At 37.7% G+C, this 21,500-nt stretch overlaps 1 protein-coding gene and 2 long non-coding RNA genes across 7 annotated transcripts; 2 read left to right on the top strand and 1 right to left on the bottom strand.

Annotated features, from left to right (window-relative positions):
• The first annotated feature begins 117 nt into the window (after positions 1–117).
• Positions 118–4,834, top strand: LOC144994139 (uncharacterized). Of its 5 annotated transcripts, XM_078950862.1 has the most exons (6): positions 134–974; positions 2,039–2,141; positions 2,303–2,452; positions 2,851–2,984; positions 3,765–3,890; positions 4,184–4,834. In XM_078950862.1, exons 2-6 carry the CDS (start codon positions 2,063–2,065, stop codon positions 4,274–4,276), a joined length of 582 nt encoding a protein of 193 aa, XP_078806988.1. In that variant the 5' UTR covers positions 134–974; positions 2,039–2,062; the 3' UTR covers positions 4,277–4,834. The 5 variants fall into 5 exon arrangements, 2 of the variants coding, with proteins under 2 accessions (XP_078806988.1, XP_078806989.1); XR_013657563.1 differs by adding an exon at positions 3,521–3,589 and having other exon boundaries at positions 124–2,452; XR_013657561.1 differs by adding an exon at positions 2,663–2,694 and having other exon boundaries at positions 134–2,452.
• A 2,869-nt stretch (positions 4,835–7,703) lies between these two features.
• LOC144994141 (uncharacterized) lies at positions 7,704–12,948 on the bottom strand. The gene is made up of 2 exons (XR_013657565.1): positions 12,852–12,948; positions 7,704–9,566 (listed from the first exon to the last, which is right to left on the bottom strand). It is a non-coding gene; the product is annotated as an uncharacterized LOC144994141 (long non-coding RNA).
• LOC144994140 (uncharacterized) lies at positions 9,560–13,118 on the top strand. The gene is made up of 2 exons (XR_013657564.1): positions 9,560–12,774; positions 12,862–13,118. It is a non-coding gene; the product is annotated as an uncharacterized LOC144994140 (long non-coding RNA).
• Positions 13,119–21,500: the final 8,382 nt, after the last annotated feature.

Below are 21,500 nucleotides of genomic sequence, written 5' to 3' on the forward strand. Positions count from 1 at the left end.
ATGCCATCAAAGACCACAAGAATAAATGTAACAAAAGGACAAACCAGAATTAACTAAGAGGGAAACCAGAGGCTTTACATGCCAAGGCCAGGTAGACGGCACACTGTCAGAAAAAAGGGTACGGTTGGGGTACGTTTGTGAACACTTAGGGTACAAATGATGAATTTGTACCCTAAGTGAGTCATAATTACACCTTAGGGTACTCATATGTACCATTTAAGGATAAAAAAGGTACAAATATGTTTCCAACCATCAGAGGGCCCATATTTGGACCCTTTATTCCACAAACAAAGGTACAATCACTTGTGTGACAAAAGTAGTAATTCAAAGTGTATGAAACGTCACCCAAAATCATTTAATACGTTGTTGGTTATTTGGAAAAAATGCACAAAATAACCATATATATTTAAGAGACCACACATCTTTTATGACTAGTTCTGAACAGTACACAAGCACATTATATTTTGATTGTGCAGAGCATCAAGATAATAACTTTTAAACATGTATTAGTGTGAGCCTGTTTTGTTTTTTTACTTATATAAGAGCTGTTTTAAGTTTTGCCTTTAATTTAGAGCAAAAGCACAATGTAGACAAAATTATTTGATGTTTTTAACCTTATATGGTGTACTTTAACTTGGCCTAAGTTCAATTTAAATTTCTAGTCTTTGAGCTGTTAATTTAAGTTATTTTTTTTCTAATCATACATTCTCATAAAAAGTAAATTTCTCTGTTACTACGTTACATTAAGTGTACATATTAGTACCTTTTAGCTTTTCTACCTACACAGGAAAAATGAGAGAGTACTTTTTTCGGAGTTACCATCAGTAATTTTTATTTAAGTAGGTGTAAAAACGTAGAGGAAATATGTTGGAGTAAACCAGCGAGACCACGCCCACTCTACTTTCTTAAGTTTCGTTTCTTCCGCCATTTTGTTGTCCCGCAGCGGCCGGAGGAAGATAGAGGCTGTGACTGAGGTAAGTCTGCAAATTGCTCAAAAATAAGTTGGAAGCTTGTTTTTATCGGGTTCGGTTATTTTATCTGTAAGGAATAACTTTTTTGTAGTGGAATGCTGCTATTCCACCGTGTATGTGCCTGTGAGGAGATTGAAAACTACGAGCAGGAGTTTGCTAACGGTTAGCCTCAGCCGCGTTTGAAGTTCAGCTAAATGCAGCCATTAAATGAATTAAGCTGTTGTTTTTATTGGTGTTGTACCGCGTTCCGTTGAATACATTGAAATATATACATTTTTTCACTAGATAATTCTGTCGCCGTTTTACCGATGTACGCTGGCGTTGATGCACCGTTGTTGTTGCCGCCCTCCCCCCCTCCTTTTCTTTTTCTTTCTGTCTTTCTTAGTAAGGAAGCCAGCTACTTTTGAAATAACCAGCTCCATAATTCCTACTGATATTTATCAGGTCCGTCGAATTCAATGCGTTAATCATTTTAATCTGTAATGTGTAGGAGTCCAATAGCGTTTTATTTTTTTTACACCGCAGTATGGCGGTCCTTCCCATTTATATGTCAGCCTGCCTTAGCTGCTGTGCGCGGGCAGCCACCATTTCTCGAATGCAAGACAGTGACAGAAACTGTTTAGGTTGTCATGATCGCTCATTGTTGGTCAAGCGAAGTTTACACTGTGTTGTTGATTTTGATCATTCTCCTGCAGAGATTTTTTTTTTAAATGGAGGTCCGTGATTCCAGATACTCGTCACGACTTCCCATACCAAAAACTCATCTATAAACCAGGACAAAATAATTTTTTAAATGAACTTCCAAGAAATAAATCTGTAGGCTCTTAGAAGCCAGTGCATTGTCGTCAGTGTTTTTTTTTTTTTTTTTTTTTTTTTTTTTTAGCAGTTCTGCAAATTCTGCAACATTGCTGTGGCAGCTAGTGTGAACTGTATATTTGCCATTACTATTTTAAAATGTATACATTTATTTGGAACAGGGCTTAGATCTGAATAAATGCTGTGTTGGTACCTTTTGGTGTTGTAATGTTTTTTTCTTTTTTGTAATATATAATTTTTTTTCCCACCAGGAAAGATGCAAGCTGTGAGTGAACATGTCGAATACCAAAAAAAAAAAAAAAAAAAAAAAAAGTTTTGAAGTTCAGCTGACCTTCAAATCCTTTTGGGAATGCGGTGAGTGGAAACATCACAATTTCCAGCATTTTTCTTTACAGGAATCAGTCAACTTTGTGGATAAACTGTCAGCTGTGATGCAAACAGATTTTTTTAATTGCTTTTTAATTTAAAGATAATTTCTGTGCTGTATTCTAAACATAATTTTGCTGTGTTCACAGCTGCCAAAAAGTTCAACATCCCAACCTTGGACTTGAAAGTCTTTGATGACTCAAAGACAGAAGTTGATGAGCAGGTTTTTGATCTCCTGTTGAAAAACCCAAACCTTGGTGTGTTGGAAATTTGTCTGGCCGAAGATACAAATCCAGAAGGTGAAGTTTTTCTTTTAAATTGTAATTTGTCTATTTTGTTTTGAATGGTTTTGGGTAAATTCCCCTTTGATGCCTGAATTTATTTCCAAGGGAAATAATCTGTGTTTTTGCTTTCAAGTACATGCTAAATTAAGAACATTTTTGAGCTGAAGAGTTTTGATTATGTATTTGCATCAATAGGAGTCTAAGGGTTAATGATTTATTTGACAGGATAGTGTGGGGAACAAAAGACGGGAAAATAAGTATGAGTTTTTTATCCTATTGCTGTCTTAGACAAGATGATAAATCTGCTCAACTGTTAAGTTGGTCAGTATTTAAAAATCTTTTTTACTTTTTTTGTTTTTGCTATCATACTAATTTAAATATTACAGTAACTGAAAGCTTTAATACTTTGACAGATCAGCCGAGTTGTCCTGCAAAAACCTGCAATACCAGTTCAAGTGGAGATACTGAAGTGGACTCAGATGACACCATAATATTACAACTCAGTCCTACAACAAGACGAAGAGTTGAAGACGCCTCTCTTGCCAAAGTAAGTAAATAATCTATTCACAAAGTCATTTCAAGCATTCAAAGTCAGGCTGTCTTTCCAATTCAGTTTAGTTGTCAAACAGTGCAGTAAGGCAGATCATCCAAACTAGTTTAAAGTTTTCTAGGGAAACAGCAGATTGCACCGAGTGAGTAAGTCACAACACATTGAATACATTCTGGAATACTGTCCTCATCATACAAACATATAATTCTTCTGTATTTCCTTCAACAAAGCTCTAAATAATTAACAAGATATTGACTATACGGGCGACAGTGGCTCAGGTGGTTTGAGTATTCACTCAAATTGGGATGAATCAGGAACAGACAAAATAAATGCAGTTTGAGGAAGGTCTCTATTGTGACGCACCACATGAAATGAAGTTGGTCCGAGTCCCTCTGCTCTGCCGTATTCTGATGCGTCCACTTGCAGACGAGCAGATCCATTAACATCTTCATCATACTTGTCTGAGCTTGATCTAAACTATGGCCAGAAAGCTTCAATATTGCTCACCATTTTGGTTTCACCACTAATGTTAGTTTTAGGTTGGAAGGACTAAGCTAGTGGGAGAGGGCGTAAACAAAGGGATGATTGGACATCAGCAGAAGGTAACTACTGTGTCAATAGCCCCGCCTACAACTCAGAAGTTAATTTCTGATCAACTCCAAACCATTCTGCACAAACTGTCTTTAAACATCATCTCAAAGTGCTTTAACCCCAGTAATCAGTGCTTGCAGTTGTATTTTTTATTATTAATATGGACTTTTAAATTTGATCCAATAGGTGGTTGCTGTCATTGGTGAGGATGCATCATCCGTTGAAGGTCATGTGAATGTCCTGCATATCCTGTACAGCAAAGTGCGAGAGGATATACTAAAGAAGTACCCTTTCTTGAAGACAACCTCAGGGGTCAGTGACATTTTAAATCAGTTCTCAGCTTAAAATACATTTTGAATGTCAATATAAGCTGAGACATCTGCTAAAATGAACATTAACAGCTTTAACCCAATGGTAAAAACATTGTAATTTTCTAAACTCATATATAAATATATAGTCATTCAAGCCAAGTAATATTTATACAATGAGATCACTAAAGGGAAATGGCAATGAAAGAGGCAACAAAGAATATTAGAATGTTTTATGTCTTTTGTTTGTTTTAGTTGAAGTGAATGATTAATTTTCTAATTTTTTTCAATTTTCAGTTGTTTGATGTTGACCGAATGCATCCATCACCTGTCAGTTTAAGCCAGCTCTTCAAGGACGGCGTTTACCAGTATTGTGCCAAAGGTGCTTGAGCTTGTTCAAAGAAAAGCTCCATTAGCCAAAGTCTCCAAAGAAGCAAGAGAAGAGATGCTTGAAGAGGATCCACTAGGTATTGACATAAACGTAATCCTTGGTAATCTTTAGTGTGTTTTTATAGTTCTTCTTTTTAGAATTTGTATCAATATTATCTTATCACATTTATGCATTTTATTATTTAAATTATGGATTTAAACTTGGTTATAAGTTTACTTTTTTTATTATCTATTTTTAGAAAATGTAGAATGCAGTAGAAAGATTTACTTAAAATGAGGTCTAGTGCTTCTTTTGTTAATGTCACAAGTTTTATTTCATGGTTTAAAAATGGTAACTGAAGTGCTATGTGCTGTTTACAATTGATCAAATGTTAAGGTTATAGTTACAATGAATGCAATGTGAACTGAAGGAAAAATATAGATTTTTCATTATTGTAAAATTGCTAATAATTGTAAATATATGCATCCTGTTGTGACACTGTAGAGCTTAAAACATTCATACTGTGAATTGTCAGAATTGTAATTGTTTTGAATGTTTAATAAATGTGATAAACAGTATACTGGTCTTTTAATGTGCTGTATCTGGTACAAATTTGCCATCAAAGGGTACAAAAGGCTTGTCACTGGGGCAGTACCCTTAAAAGAACAAATTTGTACCTTTTTTAAAGGTACATTATGGTACCATAGCACTATAAGGTACAATTTAGTCCACAGAGGTACATATTTGCCTTTGAAAGGTACATAATGAAAGGGTACAGATACGCACCTATATGAAAGGGTACAACATTTGTACCCTTGAGGGTACTGCCCCAGTGACAAGCCATTGTACCTCTAAAGGTACAAATTTTGCACATTTTTTCTGACAGTGCAGGGCCGGGTTGAAGAAACAAATTCCTCTCAGGAATTCAGCCGCCACTGGAGCAGAGGATCCTGGGAGCTTTCAAAGCTTCCCTCCCAGCCAGGCGATTGGTAGAGAGTGCCACCCTTGAAATAAACCATTTCAAATAAAAAAAAAACTATAATAATAATAATAATAATAATAATAATAATAATAAAAATATTTCATTTGCATTTAATGTTTTTATAAGGGTTGAAAGAATGAATGGTTGGCCTTCACACAGTTTATCTCACCAAATCTGGCCCTCTTCAAAACGTTTGGACACTCCTGCTCTGCAAAAGAACCTCAACCAGTGACACTGACACTGAGTGTTTAAATCTGGTACTGCAGAGCGGAGTAGTGGACTGCCATTTATTGGGTATTTATTGAGCCAGTATTTACATTGATTTATCAATATATGTAACATTACAAAGAGAAAAATGTCATTGTTGTGCTCACAGTGTTTGAATCTACAACAACAACATGGCTCTTGAGTTCTTCTTGTATATTCTTCTTCTGAAGAGGAAAAAGGGATATTTTTTATGTTTTGCAATATGACTAAATATTAGACCTTACTTACACTCTTAAGACTGGTTTATATATCACTTACGTTTTTGCTGGGTAACACACTAAACCAAGTTGTGTCACTCCCTGCCTTGAGAAATTAGAATGTAGTGTAACAACTTGAAGATAAACTGTTTTTTTTTACCATCAAATTAAATGTATACTTTTCTAGAACGGTGTGCACATAGTTTGTTGATGTAAAGTTTTATTTTAAATGTTTCATTAACATTGCTTTCATGCAAATATTTGGGTTTTTTTCTTCTTCACACTTTTGGAAAGTCCTTTTACAAAAATAAAAAAAAACTTTAAAAAGCATTTTCATTCTAATTTTTTCACATTTCTTCAGCTCACACAGCAAAACTAAATCAAGTGGTATGAAAGGCACAGCAAATGATGGAACACGTGGTTGATACCGTCCAAATGTGTCACGGCTTAAGGCAGGTGTCAAAAAGCATTATAGCTGGAGGAAATAATTCTCCTTCTCAATTCTACGTCAGTGTTTTAGTGATAATGGATTAACAGCATGACCTAATCAATACAGGAAAAGTGAAAAAAAAATCACTTGCTTTTTACAAATCTCCTACAATGGTTTCTATGGGAACACCATAAATGAGTCTTGACTGGAAAATAAATCAATTAATTTTTTTTTACTTTAGCTTTATTATGAACGAGACAAAACCAAGTTATTAAGGGATTATATATAAGCATCATGTTTTCCACTTTCACTCTTTATACTACTAGCTTTTTATTGTTTGCACATATCTATAACAAAAAGTCAACCAAAAGTAAAGTTGAATATACTTTTGCTGTGTTCACAATTGTTTACAACACTTTTCTTTTCCAGACTGAAAGAATCTTTGGCAAACAGATAGCAATGAATGCAGGTTGTGTGGTGAATAAACTAACGCAATAAGTGCTTTTAGTAATGTTGCTACTACTACTGATGGTCACATTTGGTCCAGGAGCACCAAAGAAAATACCCTTTGTGAACACTTGGGGGCGCTCACATCTCTTTCCACAAGCTCATAAGGAGGAGGATCTTTCAAAATTGTGGGTAGTAAGACAACAAAATTCCCATCGACGTGCATCCAAGCACTAAATACTTCAAATACGCAACCTTTTCAACGAGTGGCTTTTCTTTGAGGGTTAAACTGCTACTAATGAGGCCAGGCCTGATCTGAATTTAGAGCTCCACACAGCTGTCATCTGACGCATCTCACGGCTCTCTTCTCTCTCCTGGCACAATAAAGCATGAGAGAGCAGATTAACTGAATATGGATGGATGCGTCGCCCTGCAAATGGGCACAGCGCTGAGGCACATCCTGGGAGAACAGGTGGGGGGATTGGATAGGAAAAGGTAAAAGTAATAACTGCAAGCCAGATGCATCGTTCGCAGACCCCTGAGAAACTGGATCTCCTCCAGGAAGTTGTGACGGAACACTGGGATAGGACTTCTGGGAGTCACAGAGGACAGGACTTTGTTCTACCACTTGTCTCAACAGAAGCCGTGTTGAGGTGAAGTGATGTGTAGTGCTTTTTTGTAGCTGCAGCATCTCCTACCTCCCAATCCTTCCTTCTACAAGCTCTGCAGGTCTTTTTAGATATCTGGCACTTAATTTCTTCGCTTAAGCAATCACTCTTATCGGCCATCACCTGCCATTTGCTTTCCCCAGGCTGACATTTGATTAATTGACTTAAAGATTTACCACTAAATGTCAAACACGGCTGAGACGTGGGAACATGGAGCGAAAGTTATTGGCTTTTGTGTGAGTATATGAATCAGTGTAATCATGGTGAAGCATACCCTGTTTGGTTTGTAGATAGTGATTTTATAGTTATTTTAATTTTGTATCGAAGTCCATAAAATCCCATTCAATTCGAACACATGTAATTGACACACATCTGCATGTGTGTCAATGGTGATAACAGTACTAATCTGTTCTTTTAGGATGGGGCTGGCTGTGTCATGCTAGCATCTGACAGACAGACATGTATTGTTAATAGCTTCATGCCTATAAGGAACAATTACAGGCGGTCAAAGTGAGGTCAAGGTTTAACGAAGTGGGCTTGGTGATGAAGCTTGATTAACTAAACATCAGTTAAAAGTCAGTCGCTGATTAGTGAAATAGGAAAATTCGTTCAAAACCAATTGTTTACGTGTTACAAATCCATTCAGCCAAAATCCGAGTTCAGCTAAATTATTAGCGTCAAAATTCAAGCTTGACAGACTGAAACTGTTTCAGTTTAAGACAGCAATCATGGTTTCTTTGTTCCCTGCCTGTAGAAAATAGACAAAATGCATTCATGAGAGGGGACATTTATTCAAAGAAAGGTTCAGTGCAGATGACGTACAAAAGCAGATCTATTTCAGTTCTTTGGAAAAAAAAACTGGGTTGTAATATCCAACCTTATCAGCATCCAAAGGGCTTTTGGGACTTTGCCACCATGGAGTCACACTTGACAGCTCGACATTAGCAAGCACTGATATAAATGGCGTATACTTGTGTAGCGCTTTTCTACCTTCCTTGGCGCTTTACAGTCACAGACTCATTCACACACACGCACACACACACACACAAGCACACAGCTGCTTAATACTGGTGCCAACCTTTCACCAGAGACAAGGCAGGGTTTAGTGCCTTCGCCAAGGACACTTTGACGTTTGGGCGGGCAAGGCGGGAATCGAGCCTGCAATCCTCTGATCAGAGGTACACTGCCCTACCGCTGCACCACGACCACCAGTTGTATTATTGTAAAGCAGATGACAGAGTTTTCATGTTCAGTGGTCTCCCCTCACCTGTGCAGCAGCGTTGCACATTCTGAATGACTGGCATCAGTTCATGCAGGTTAGCATCATGGTGTCTCAAGTAACACATTCTAAATTGAGCTCAAGATACGTGATGCATGGCACAGTGCGTTTGGGCAATCAGTGTCTTCAATGCTTGAGTGATTTGACCTCCAGATGTTCATGATAGAGTGAGGTGGAAAAGGATGATTCGCTGTGGCGACCCCTGATGGGAAAAGCCGAAAGAGAAAGAAGAAGAAGAAGAAGTGTGATCACGTTGATCTTTGCTTTGGTTTTTGTGAGTAAACCGAGCTGCAGCCAGTTTGAAGAGCTATACATCTACAGTTGTGTGGACTCTGGAGTGGTATGGATTTGGTCTGAACTTTAATCGAGACATGATCAATTTTTCCAAATTATAATCCTCCACAAGATAGACCACATTTTATTTCATGTTTTTTGGTAAATAAGAAAAAAATAGGTAGCGCTTCTTAGTTTTATGGAGTGTGTAAAATCCACTAAGAACATTGAGGAGTGTAAAATAGTGGCATTCATCTCTAAGCCCAGATCTGCAATATAAATTGAGGCCAGCAGGGAGTCAGGAGGGGCAAGCAACAAAACAAGTAAGTAGGTTTATTTATTTATTTATATAAAACAACCACGTCTAGAGTAAGTATTTTGCTACCTTAACATCGGACTAGGCAATGCTTGTTCAAGCAACCACTTCCAATAAAAAGGCTGTATAAATGCATGCATGTGTCATGATTTTGAGGACTCGAGGCAGACCTAGGTGCTGGAACCCGGAAGGAAAACAGGAGAGTTTGAGGTAAGTTCGAATATTTGTTCTCTCTTGCAGGATGTTGACTATATGACGAGGATTTCCGGCCGTGGACAGCAGGTGAGTAGTCGGATGTGTAACGGGGATCTTGGCTGGTAGTCATGGCGTGGCTGGAGGGTTTCTGTGATGGCTGAGTAGGAAGGCTGGCGTGAACAGAAGACGTGACGAGCTTGAGAGGAACCGATAGGTCCGGAGGCAATCCCAGGTTAACACTCATGGAGGTTTCTTCCTTAAAACGAGGCGTAAGAAAAATAATTACTTGGAGAGTAATTTCACAAGGCGAGAACATGAGTGACCAGACTTGGCACCACGGAGGAGCAACGAACTGGCGACAAATACTGGATGTGGATCTCCTTATGAAGGCTGCAGGTAGATGAGTTGAGTGGAAACAGCTGGGAGTCCTCAGGAGCAGAGGGGGAGAAGAACTGCCAGAGGCACCATGACAGTATGTGCACGTTTTGAACTTCCGTGTTCAAAACTCTAGCCTAAGTAAGATTTGCGAGATTTGGACAACTCACACTGGGCGTCTTCCAAGTGTGAGTTCATGCGCTACTTTAGGGTAGCGAAAGTCCAGTGTGTATGATAAAAGTGCGTTCAAGAATGCGTGTCCAGAGCATCACATCACAAAGGCACCCATCCTCTCACAGACTATTTGATTACTGAATGCACAGTGCTTATGGCTTTAACCACTTCTCCTTTCCATGTTAAGTTAACCTGAAAAATGCGTTTTTTTCACAGTCACAGACCGATAAGTGCGTTATGCCAAGAAAACTTCTATTTGTAGACTCTTAAGAGACTGGGGATGAAATTAGCTTGCAATTAGCAGATTACGAGTCAACATTTGACAATTTTTGCACCTCATCCTGAGTTGTGTCATTATGTAGACAGTATTCTATTAGGGATTACAGATGAAACACAATATAATGAATTAGAAGACACAAAATTTTAATGAAGGGTAATCCTTCTGACCTTAGGTAGCTATTTTCTGACAGAATGCAAATCTTGCAAGCATTTCCAGTAGCCAAAAAGCAAAGAGCCTCAAAGCCTAGAGCTGGCTAAACGTGACCATTCATATTGACTGGGTCGAAATGTGAGACACTGGCCTTGTGCCGCAGGGAAAGGATGGAGCAGTTTTACTTTTCAAAGCAGAGTGGAGAGCACTTTGTAAATAAATTACCCTAATGATTAAGCCAATGGAGCCATAATTGCCAGCAGGCAGGCTGGAGAAAGGAACTTTTCTTTATTACAGAGAGCAGTTTCACATAGGATCTCCTGGAACTCATATGAAATTACAGTAATTATGCAATCAAATTCACAACAACATACTGTACTGTATGATTACCTTTCACTTTAGGGTTCAGAGGTCAATGAGTATTATCATTATAGTAGTATGTTTTGAAAATAAATATGAGAAGTACAAAGAAAATATTCTAAATCATCCAATTTCCACAATGGCCAAATCTTAAAGTTAGGGAAAAAAAAGCATGGAAATATGGAATTAAGAGGGCTGCATGGTGGTCAGGACTCATAGTGAGAAGTCCCTGGTTCAAATCCTTTGCATGGGTGTTTATTCTCCTGTGACTGCTGCTTCTTCCTATAGTCCCGAAACATGCTTCACATGTTAAATTTGTGACTGGCATCGGTTCATGGGGGGGCATGCCTCCTTTACCCCAAAATAGTTAGGATAGGCTCTAGCATCCCCATGTTAACCCTGCGTTTTCAATCCAAAATGCTACTGTTTGAGATCCAGTTCTCAGTGTTGATGAAAATATATAAACTATTTATTTGTGTATTACTTGATTGCTTGTACTATTAATTTACTCTTAATAACATGACATTTAATTTAAAGGTAGAATGCCAATTTATGGAAATGGAAAGCATGTTACTGCATGTTATTGATGTACACTGTTTTCTTAATTCATGTTTGCATAAAGTTAGTTACAGAACTAGAAATTAAACTTCTGTCATTTTAGTTTTTACTGCATTGGTTATAGATCAAATTTACAGATCAGTAGTCAACAGTGAAGTTGGAGTCTATATGTGAAATGGCCAGTCTGTTACAGGGCCACACAATTACACACTCACGTGCACACCTAGGGACAATTTAAAGTCACCAATTAACCTATGAAGCATGTTTCTGGACTGTGGGAGAAAGCTGAAGTAACCAGAGAAACCCCACACATGTAGGAGGAGAACATGCAAATTCCACAAGGAAAGGTCCCAGCTGGAATTTGAAAACCAAGCTGAGAGAGTTAAGCACTACACCATCATGCATCCCTCCTTGCATAATCAATTTCCATAAAATCTAAACAATTTAAAGCTCGGGTCAGACTATAAAAAATGCAAGACCAAATGCTCCAAAACAAGGCATGTGCCACAGAAGCAAGTGTTGGAAACCATCTGCTATAAACAGAACTGTTGAACCATAATTGGGGTAGGACTTGTGGTCATTATTTTTTTTGGCAAAAGAAAGTAACATTCAAATTATGTCCAAGGATATCAGGCCAGTTTGGAGAGAACAAATGCACAATCCTAAAAAATATGACTATTTACAGATTTTTGTCAGTTCTGCCTTGTTTTGACTCTGTGATCATTAATGCATTCACTAAATCTCTGAATGTCGTAAAGGAGTGCAGAGAACAGTTAAGGGCGATAAAAACACATCCTCATGTTTACATCCAGGTAACTTTTCCATGGCGTTGTAATGATGTGATCAATGCTACTCAGTTCACCTGTCTGAGGTGTAAATGGATTTTTTGTGAGGTGAGGAGAGCAAGAGTTTTTTTCTCTGATGGCTCATTCTTCCGTGCATGTCCTATTTTTCTAAATTGGTTTCCCAAATTGCCTCTCAATTTTAATTTGTGCCTTCCATTAGTTATACCTGCTCTCCTTCAGCTCTTTTTTGAATTGCTGGCAGCACTGTTACCATACAGATCAATAGTGGAGAGTCAGTAGCAGAGGAAGAGGAGCTAAATGAGGAGCTCGTTCTGTCCATCCTATTCTTTAACTAATTCATGCAATTGAAGCATCTATTTTATTCGGTTCTATTAAAACAACAAACATTTTGGGAGGTATTTGTGCATTAGCATCTCACAAACGGCGTTGCCATCCTGTTGCTCTACGCATCTCCCAGGTTGTTTCAGAATTCCCTCACTAAGTCCACTATATAGGATGTTTGCCATTTTGTAGAGCTGTCCAAATCAACAATTCCAAAATCAAGTACCCTAGAAATTTCCTAGAAGTCCCTATAAAAAATTGGTTGACATTTAGTCTACATTAAGCAATGTTGTGTCATGGTGCCTCTGTGAGACTCCTCCCCCTCTCCTCTCCGCTTGGTTCCTGATTCATCCCAGCTGCGACCACTTACCTCATCGCCTCACCTGCCTTCATAAGGAGCTCCAGGATCATCATTCAACGCCAGTCCGTTGCCCCTGATGGTGCATATTTGGTCTTCACGTCACGTTCATGTTTTGCTTCCTTATTTCAAGCCAACAGTTAACGTACGTTGTCTTACCTGTCTCCAGGAAACCTCAGCCACGAGTGGTCGCCCGAATCAGCCGTTATTTGGAATCATCATCTGGTCTGTTCCCGCCGACATCACCACGAGCCTATGCCGAACTACCATCCTCACGAGACGGATCCACGCTGCCGGCTCCAGGACTCTACGAACACATCCACCAGTGACGCCACGAGCCGCAGCTTCTCTCTCTCTCTCTGGACCTCCAGGAACCGCGACCTACCTGTCTCGCTATCTCATTAAATCCATTTTCTCGCCAAGTCATCTTTGCTCTGAGTCTCTTTCCGGGTTCCAGCATCTGGGTCTCTGTCGTTCTGTAGTCATAACATGTTGAAAATAAACAACACTATTTTTCCTCAATCATACTTTTAGAACCGTATTGGCTATGGCACATTCATTTTTAGTCTTCAACTGAAAAGTATTTGTTGTAAAAATCAGACAATGTTGACTATTCCCTTTAAGAACAAATATATTTTAAGTTACCAAAATAAAAGCACTGAATTTGCAACTTGCAAATAAGATACAGTTGCAGTGCTTAACATTGTGATAATTAAATAAAATAAATGTTACCATTTTATTACAATAAAAGGCATATTAACATTCAGGTAGAGTTTTTTCTAGGTCATACTCTTGATTTGATTTGATTTATTGATTTATTTCAAGCATTGTAAAGTTAATGTGTTGTGTGTAAAGTTAGTGTGTTGTGTATAAAGTTAATGTGTTGTGTTGTGACCCTTCTGGGCCACCGTAGTAGTCAGAGCAATAAAGAATTTACACATATTTATCAAACTCATTACAGAAATGTTGAAATGCATAGATAAAAAAGACAGAAAATTAAACAAAACAAAAGTGACTTAAATCACATTTGCTTAATTAAATACAGTGATCATTAACTAAAGTCAAGTAGAGCTTGATTTATTGCTTGAAAAGGAGTGGGAAGAAGCAAACTTGTATAATCACCCCTACTGAGTTAATTCATTTTATAGTTTTACATAGTTTTTGTAATCCAGTTCTGATCCGATAGATTCTTTTCAGGTAACAACATCCACTGCCTAGTAATGATTGATTATCTTCAGAAAACATTCATTCATGATTTCAGAAAAACAGTAACGGTAACAATTATGTAATAATCATTGATTAGAACACATTATCACAGTAAGCCAGTAATTTTTGCTACACATTGCAGATCAAGTAAAGAAAATCAATAACTTATTGATTGTAATTTAAACATTTCAGTAATCATTATTGCACATTACGATGTCATTGATTGTAATTAAAAGAGCTTTGATTATTTTACCACAATCACGTTCACACATGTATTTGAAATTATTCAAACACCTATGATCCTTAACTCCTCGTATCTTCAAATCAGAGTTTCTTTATACCTTTTCTTGAATATTTGGATATTTGAACATTTTTTGGGCTCGTTACTTAAGCCGTTCCAAAGTTTAGTGCCACACACCGACACACAGAAACTTTTCTTTGTGGTTCTTATGAGTTTGATCTTGAAGTTCCTACATGCTCTCAGTTTGTAGCCTCCTTCATTTTCTAAGAACTGTTCTTGGATATTGAATGGTAACGATTTCCCACTGACTCTTCATAAAAGTTGCGCAGCATAAAAATCCACAAGGTCATACTATTTTAATAGTCCAGATTGCTAAAATAAATTGTTTGTATGATCAAGTTATCCGGCTTTATGTACTCTTGAAAAAAGATAAGAAAAAGTGTTCCGGTGCAACATCGTTTTATGTATCATATTGTGGGACGCGTGTCAGGATATGTTTCATATTGCCAGACTCTTCCCGATGCACACCCTATAGTGGACACTGAAATTTTCTTTTCAAACAGAGATTAAATTGGTGAGAGAGGAGGCCTCAATCTTGAATAATTACAGCTTCACATTAAGGGCTTCTGCACCGCAGAGTAATTAACACCTGGAGCACAGAGACATGAATGAAAGGAAACAAGCATGATTTAACCACCTGTGATGGGCTGAACTGGACAGACTTAGGGTTGCTTAAAACAGATGGAATGGATCCACACTAAAAGGAAACTGAAAATGAAAACCAGACAGCAGAACATAGAGTATAAAATGAGTATTTAAAAAAGCTGTTCTGCCTGAAAAAAACACAGAAGACATTTATCTGTCAAGATGTTCTCGAACTATAGAGCACCTTATTGTGGTGCACCCAGATATGTGCATTCACATTTGGTATTTATTTTTATATTAAATGCTATTATTTTATAATAATTAAGATAAATATTATTTCACGCATTTATAAAAGTAGCCTGTGAAAAAAAGAGAAAAAGGGAACTGCATTATTAGTCACAGGCGGAATCTTCGGCATTCCACAGCGCCTCCAGGTGGCTGAAGACGGATCAACTTCCTGTTTCCATGAGTGAGTGCTCCTGCTCTGAGACTCGTTTTTCTTTTACTATTCTTTTTGTTATGGTTGTCACCACACCCGGGACCCGTTACATTTTCACTAGGTTAAATGCTTTACCTACTCATCTAAATGTTTGGACACAGGAAAGGGTGGGGGGAGGGCTTTGCTCCTTCACATGCTCCTTCACATGCTCCCAAGTTTTTGGGTCAATTTTGGTATCATTATTAAAGAAAAACAACAATAGGAAATCATCAATTTAAGCTTCTTTAAGCATTGCAAAAATAACAAAAGCAATACTTTTAGATTTAGAGAATTTCTACACGTTTTTATTTGCTACTGCTTCTGATTAAATCAAATCAAACTTTAATTTTACAGCAACCTTTCCAACTGTAATGTGAATAAAAATATATATAGATATGGTAAAAAGAGAACATAAAATAATTAAAATATCAAATAAACTTTGGTGTAATGGGTTCCCGCCCCTTGGTCCTCTTCAGCATGCATGCAGATGAAGGTTTGATATCCTTTGTCTGGAAAACCAGAGAGCAGGGCATTACAATAATTTAATTTGTTGGAAATAAAAGCATGCATAAGCACCTCTGTGCTGGTAAAAGACAGAACATGGTGGACTCTGGCAATGTTTTTAAGAAAGTAAATTGTTGTATTTTTAATTTGTGGAATAAAATTCATCTCAAACATAACACCCAGGTTTCTCACACACTGAGAAGTTTTAGTTTAGATGAAATAATGTCTCGTCTTCAGAACTGATCACTAAAACCTCTGTTTTGTCCCGGTTCTGTAAGACGTTCTCTGCCATCCATGACTTAGTGTCTAATATGCTATTTAAAAGTATGTTGACCGACTCTTTGTCATCAGGAGACACAGCAATGTAGAGTCGAGTGTCATCAGCATAGCTGTGGCAACAAACGCCATGCCGCCCAAGTAGCAGCATATATAGATTAAAAAGCAGTGGGCCTCAAATTGAACTTTAGTAATACCATTGCTGTTTAAATATTAATAACGATAAAACTGTGTTCAATATGTATTTTATGATGAAAGTTAGAAAACTAACTAATGTAGTAAAACTAACTTTTGCTACATTATAAAAAGATAAAAACGGGTGCTTTAAAAATATTGGTAAATACATGCAATGCCCCTAAAGGTACTGTAGTAGTATTTATTGTAAAAAAAACTACTGACATATTTTTTTTCAGCAGCAAGATCATGGGGTCAAATCTGTGCAGTTGCGGTAAACTGTTAGAGGTAAAGACAAATGAATGTGTAAAGCATGCGTGTATCTTTAGTTAGCAAATTACACTTCCTTTAGGGTGTAGGGTTGAAGTTAAAAAGGTATTTTGCTTCTGATCTACCCCAACCTTCCTACAGTGACATCCACAGAGCAGAAAAAGCTTTATAAACAACCCACACAGCAGTCATATCACACCGCACTCTACTTGTTTTCATCTTAGGGGGCAAGACACATTTTTACAAGGCTACTGGGCCTTTAGCCCGCTGAAACGAATAGTTAATGTGAAGAAAGCAAGTTCAGCCACGCAGAGAGTTTGACGTGAACAGAGAGAGGTGGCTCTGTCTGTCCTTGGAGGCTGCAACGTATCCCCATCACAGAGAGGGCTGTGTTGGGGAAAGGTGTGCACATGATTTAAGACTGCAGCATGTATCGTCAGAGTGACTCATTTATCATATCCAGTGAGAAAAGAAAAAGCACAGAAGAAGGAGTGATACCAAAAGAGGACAAAAAAAGAAAGAACTGGTAATTGTGAGGGGGGTTTAGGCCTATCAGCTTATTTTCCCATCAGAGAAACCTCACCTGTCCATGGTCAGCCAAACATTTACAGCACACTAAAAAATACGTTTACCTACTGATGCTGGATTAATAAAACTAGAAAATTCTTCGGCAGTTAGTTTTATATGACCAAATGTACATGAAAGCTGTAAAGCATGTTAGACAGACAAGTGACTGAATGCCAGCGTCTCTGGCTTTCATCGGAAATTTGCAATGATTTTAGTCAGAAATATTCATGTGAGTCCACATCACTTTTACAAGGCTTGCCAGATGGAAGTAATTTTGGACACCCTGAGAAAAATCAATACTAGTTTATGTACAAGGGAGAAAATCAATGTCTTAATTTGCCTCAAATTGAGAGGAGCGTGAGGGGCATTTTCTGCACCGAACAAAACTTACTAATATAGTTTATGTGGGCAAAAGTCTTTGAGTTCTCTGGTTTTACATGAAAAGACATTAAAAATATCCGATCTTTACTTTGTCTTTAAGTTACTTAGATTCTAAGATAGTATAAGAAAGAGAAGACCCTTGTTCTTTCATGTTTGTAGTAATGAAGCACTCATTATTTGCTCTCTTCCCTTCTTTCAGGTCCTTTTATGTAATTCTGTCTGTAATAGATATAAATGTGAGTTGGGGATGACTTTTTCTTTTTCTAAACTTCTTGTTCTTGTTGTATTAAACTGTGGAATAGAAAACAAGGTGTACAGTGCAGTGCGTCTAGGTTTACCAACAAATTTTCTGTGGGTGTGGAAGTGTATAATCACCTTCATGGTTGTGTGTGTATTCGAGTAGTTAGGCTGTATCTTGTGACAGACACAACAATTTTAATAAAGAAGGAAACAGCTTGTGAAAATAAGCAATCCGGTCAATGATGTTTTGAAGTTTTTACTGCTTTTTTTGTATTCCTTGATGTAATCGCTTTGAGATCTGTGGTACATCCTCTCACTCAAGAGGCTTTGAAGCGGTTCTTCATATAATCTCTCGGGCCTATGGCGGCTGGGTTCCCACGGCAACTGTTGGTAAAGCAGCCATCATCACAGCCTTTTAATTGCCTTCTTTGTTGGGTGTTCAGGGGACAATGTTTGTGTGTATTGATACATTTTATCTTCAGTTTTTTGTCATTCTTGTCATGCAATATTACTACTATTGATCACAGCAGGTCTATTGAAAACATTTATAACTTGAGTAAACATGAATAGTCATAAAAAATGTAAAAGACTATCATTTATTTGAGCAAATGTCTATGAAAGCAATGGATAAAGTGGTGTTAACTGCATTTTATGCTAAAAGGTCAAATTATTCATCATAGATTGTAGTTGTGATTTAAAACCTGACAGATTTAGTATTTTGGCAGCTATGATTCTGGGGTCAGCCCTGTGAAAAAATGAGCTTTTTAGTATGTTGTGCCAATCACACCTGTAATGTTAAACAATGAATGTCTTTTTTTCTGTTGCCCATTTTTTCATAGTAAAGCCATTTTTGTTTACATTTTAATAAAACATGCATGTTGTGTATTTAACAGACTTTCCTGTTGCTTGAATGCAGTCATGCACTAAAAATCAACACGAAGAAATTAAGTTATTGACAGAAACAAGGTTTAAATACATCACGGTGACCTTAATGGGCAACATCTGTTTTTTTTATGTTGCTATTCAATGATCACAATTCCCCCTCAAACTCATTACCATTTAGATGTATGCTTTGATTTGATTTCATTTTGATTTGAAATGGTTTATTTCAAGCAATCACGGAATAATGGACAAAACAATACAACACATTCATTCAAAGACGTATCAAACTTAGGATATTTAGATATTTAATCAAAGATTGCTTGAAAGGGAGTGAAAGGAAGCGAACTTATATAATCCCACCCCTGTTCTACCGTAACCATTTTACTACATGATTTATCATTATCCGGTTCATAACTTTTCATCTGTTATCAATGCCTTACCAACACAGTTTCAGGTCATAACGCATGCTCAAGTATCAATAAATCACATGACAATGATGAATTACTTCATATTTTTGTAATGTAGTTATATCTATTTTGTATGATAACATAACCACATACAGACCAGTTATCTAAAATATATTCAGATTAATTTCATCAGAAAAATCAAGTTTATGATTAAGAAAAGATATCACTATCAGAAAATAAACATAACAAATCATGACTTTTTGGATCAAGTGAATTAATAGAATTAGAATTCAATCAGTATAACCATGCTAGTGTAAGTGTGTTTGCAGCACATACAACACAACATTCTCAATGTTTCTGACAACAGCACTTTCTCTAATGACTTTTCATTGATGAATAGTGTACTCCATCTGAATTTAAATGACTGACACCCCTTTAGAAACTCTTAAAATGTACATCTAGCCCTATAGTCTTTAAAAGAAGACGAGCCATGAGGATTGTGCTATAACCCTTTAATAAGCTTTCAAAGATATGAAATGATCTTAATAACCCATCAGATACTTCCTTGCAGTTTACTGAATAAAAAATCGTCTCAACTCCAAAACAACTAAGTAATTGTTGTTCATGACTGATGTGCATCTAAATAAAAGTTGACAAGATAAAGGTTTTTTTTTTTGACTAGAATTTCCCCGCTGATTTTTGTCTTAGACACACATCATACTTCTACCTATCAGTAGGTGGTTGCATTAATCAGATGCTAAAAGGGATTATTGGAGAGAAGAAAGAGATTTAAGTGCTTAGGGACTTTCCTCTCTGTCCTTGAGCTGGATTTTAAATCAAATCATAGAATATATGAAGGCACACTTTGTTGCTGGATTGTGGCAGCGCATCACTGCAGGCTTGTCATGGATCTATCCGACAGACAAACTGGAGATACTAAACAGCAATTATACTAAACAGCAATTAGAGAGCACAGCAGGGATGTAGAACCACAATAGGCAATGTCGAGGGCCATGTAATATTTGTTCGGCATCGCTAAAGTCCAGAAAGTCCTGTCTGATAAACTACACTTTATAACTCGCAGGCTTTTTCTCTAACAGTCTAGTCTTTTTTCAACTTGTCTTGTCCAACAGCTGAGCCAGCAGATCAGACCTGAAGGCCTCTTGTATTGGACAGATTTTACTGTTACAATAGGGGTTCATGGATCTTCAGACAAACAGAGTATATTTGTATAAATCCCTATTGTATTTGAGGCTAAGATTTATTTATGATAATTAATTTTGTATGCATCCCTTGGTGGACCGGATGGAGAAAAAAAGAGAGATAGAGATAGAGTGGGATGAGATATGGGGGATAAGGAGTTAGAATGGGGAGAGAAGGGGGGGCAGTTGATAATACAAAGTTAAAACATAAGAGCGTCAAGTAAACTACACGACAGTTCACACATCATAAAAATTTTGTTTGCACACAACTATTTACAGGCTGGAAGTATATTCATACATTCATGATGGAATATTTATGTCACAAAACTTATGCACACAGACAGGTACACACAATATTCACATTACCAATATTCTTGAGGAGGGGTGTAAAAACAATACCCGTGCCCATATTTGTGCAAAAGTGAATAAGCAGGTGGGTTGAACGAACGTGTGCTTTTTATAGTGTGCCTTGATCACGTTTAATGGTTGATCACCCCACACCTCAGAGCTATGGATAGGCAGCGTAGGAACCCGTCCAATCCAGGCATCCCAGAACCCCACCTGTGGACAAAGACCCTCTCGCGCACCGGACCCCCACCACGGAGACTGAGACAGAGGTTGAGGCCAAGACCCGGCAGTCCCCGGCCGAGCGGGACTGCCCCAGAAGCAGGCTAGGACAACCCATGGTCAGCCCGCACTGCACACCCATGCAACCTGCCCGCCAGCCCTACCAAGGACAAAATGGGAGAAGCGGCAGAAACCGACCGCCCGACTGGGAAGGCGGACACAGGCGACCAGCAGGGCCCTCAGACAGGGCCAGGGGATTGTGAGTCTTTTTATTTGCTGGTCTTTTTAAAAAGATAGGAGAAGAAGTGTTGAAGTTATTCACATTCCAAAAGTTATGCGTTTCCAGTCATTGTTTAACTGTTGTCAAATGTTTGATGGGTTACCACTTCTTAGTATCAAAGCATATTTGTTGGTTCTCTAAGTTGGCGTTTAGACGGCATCAGCCATCTGTCTCTGTGCAGGATGTGACTGCTTATGTTGACAGATGGGCCCTGGCTCTCCATCTTTGCTTCTCTTTGATCTTTGTGTTTGTGAATGTCAGTCCTCCACACCTCCAGCTGTTCCATGCAAGGTGAAGAAGACCAGACTAGTCTAGGTGGTAGCAGAGCTGTCCCTGATTCTTGGAAACTCTCACAGGATCGAATCAAAAATCTGCGTTCGGCTTTAAAAATTGTGCACTTTTAAAATGCTCCTACCCACATCCCCAAAATAATTTAGAAAACATATTTTTCTCTAATCATATAATTGCTTAAATTAATTATTTAAAAA

The sequence above is a fragment of the Oryzias latipes genome, chromosome 8, assembly GCF_053564925.1.
Source record: "Oryzias latipes strain Hd-rR chromosome 8, Olatipes_Hd-rR_3.1".
NCBI lineage: Eukaryota > Metazoa > Chordata > Actinopteri > Beloniformes > Adrianichthyidae > Oryzias > Oryzias latipes.

Coding starts and splice junctions, on each gene's coding strand:
- LOC144994139 (XM_078950863.1), top strand. CDS start 2,063: ATGTCGAATACCAAAAAAAAAAAAAAAAAAAAAAAAAGTTTTGAAGTT. Junction 2,985..3,764: donor AAGACGCCTCTCTTGCCAAA/GTAAGTAAATAA, acceptor TTGATCCAATAG/GTGGTTGCTGTCATTGGTGA. Junction 3,891..4,183: donor TCTTGAAGACAACCTCAGGG/GTCAGTGACATT, acceptor TTCAATTTTCAG/TTGTTTGATGTTGACCGAAT.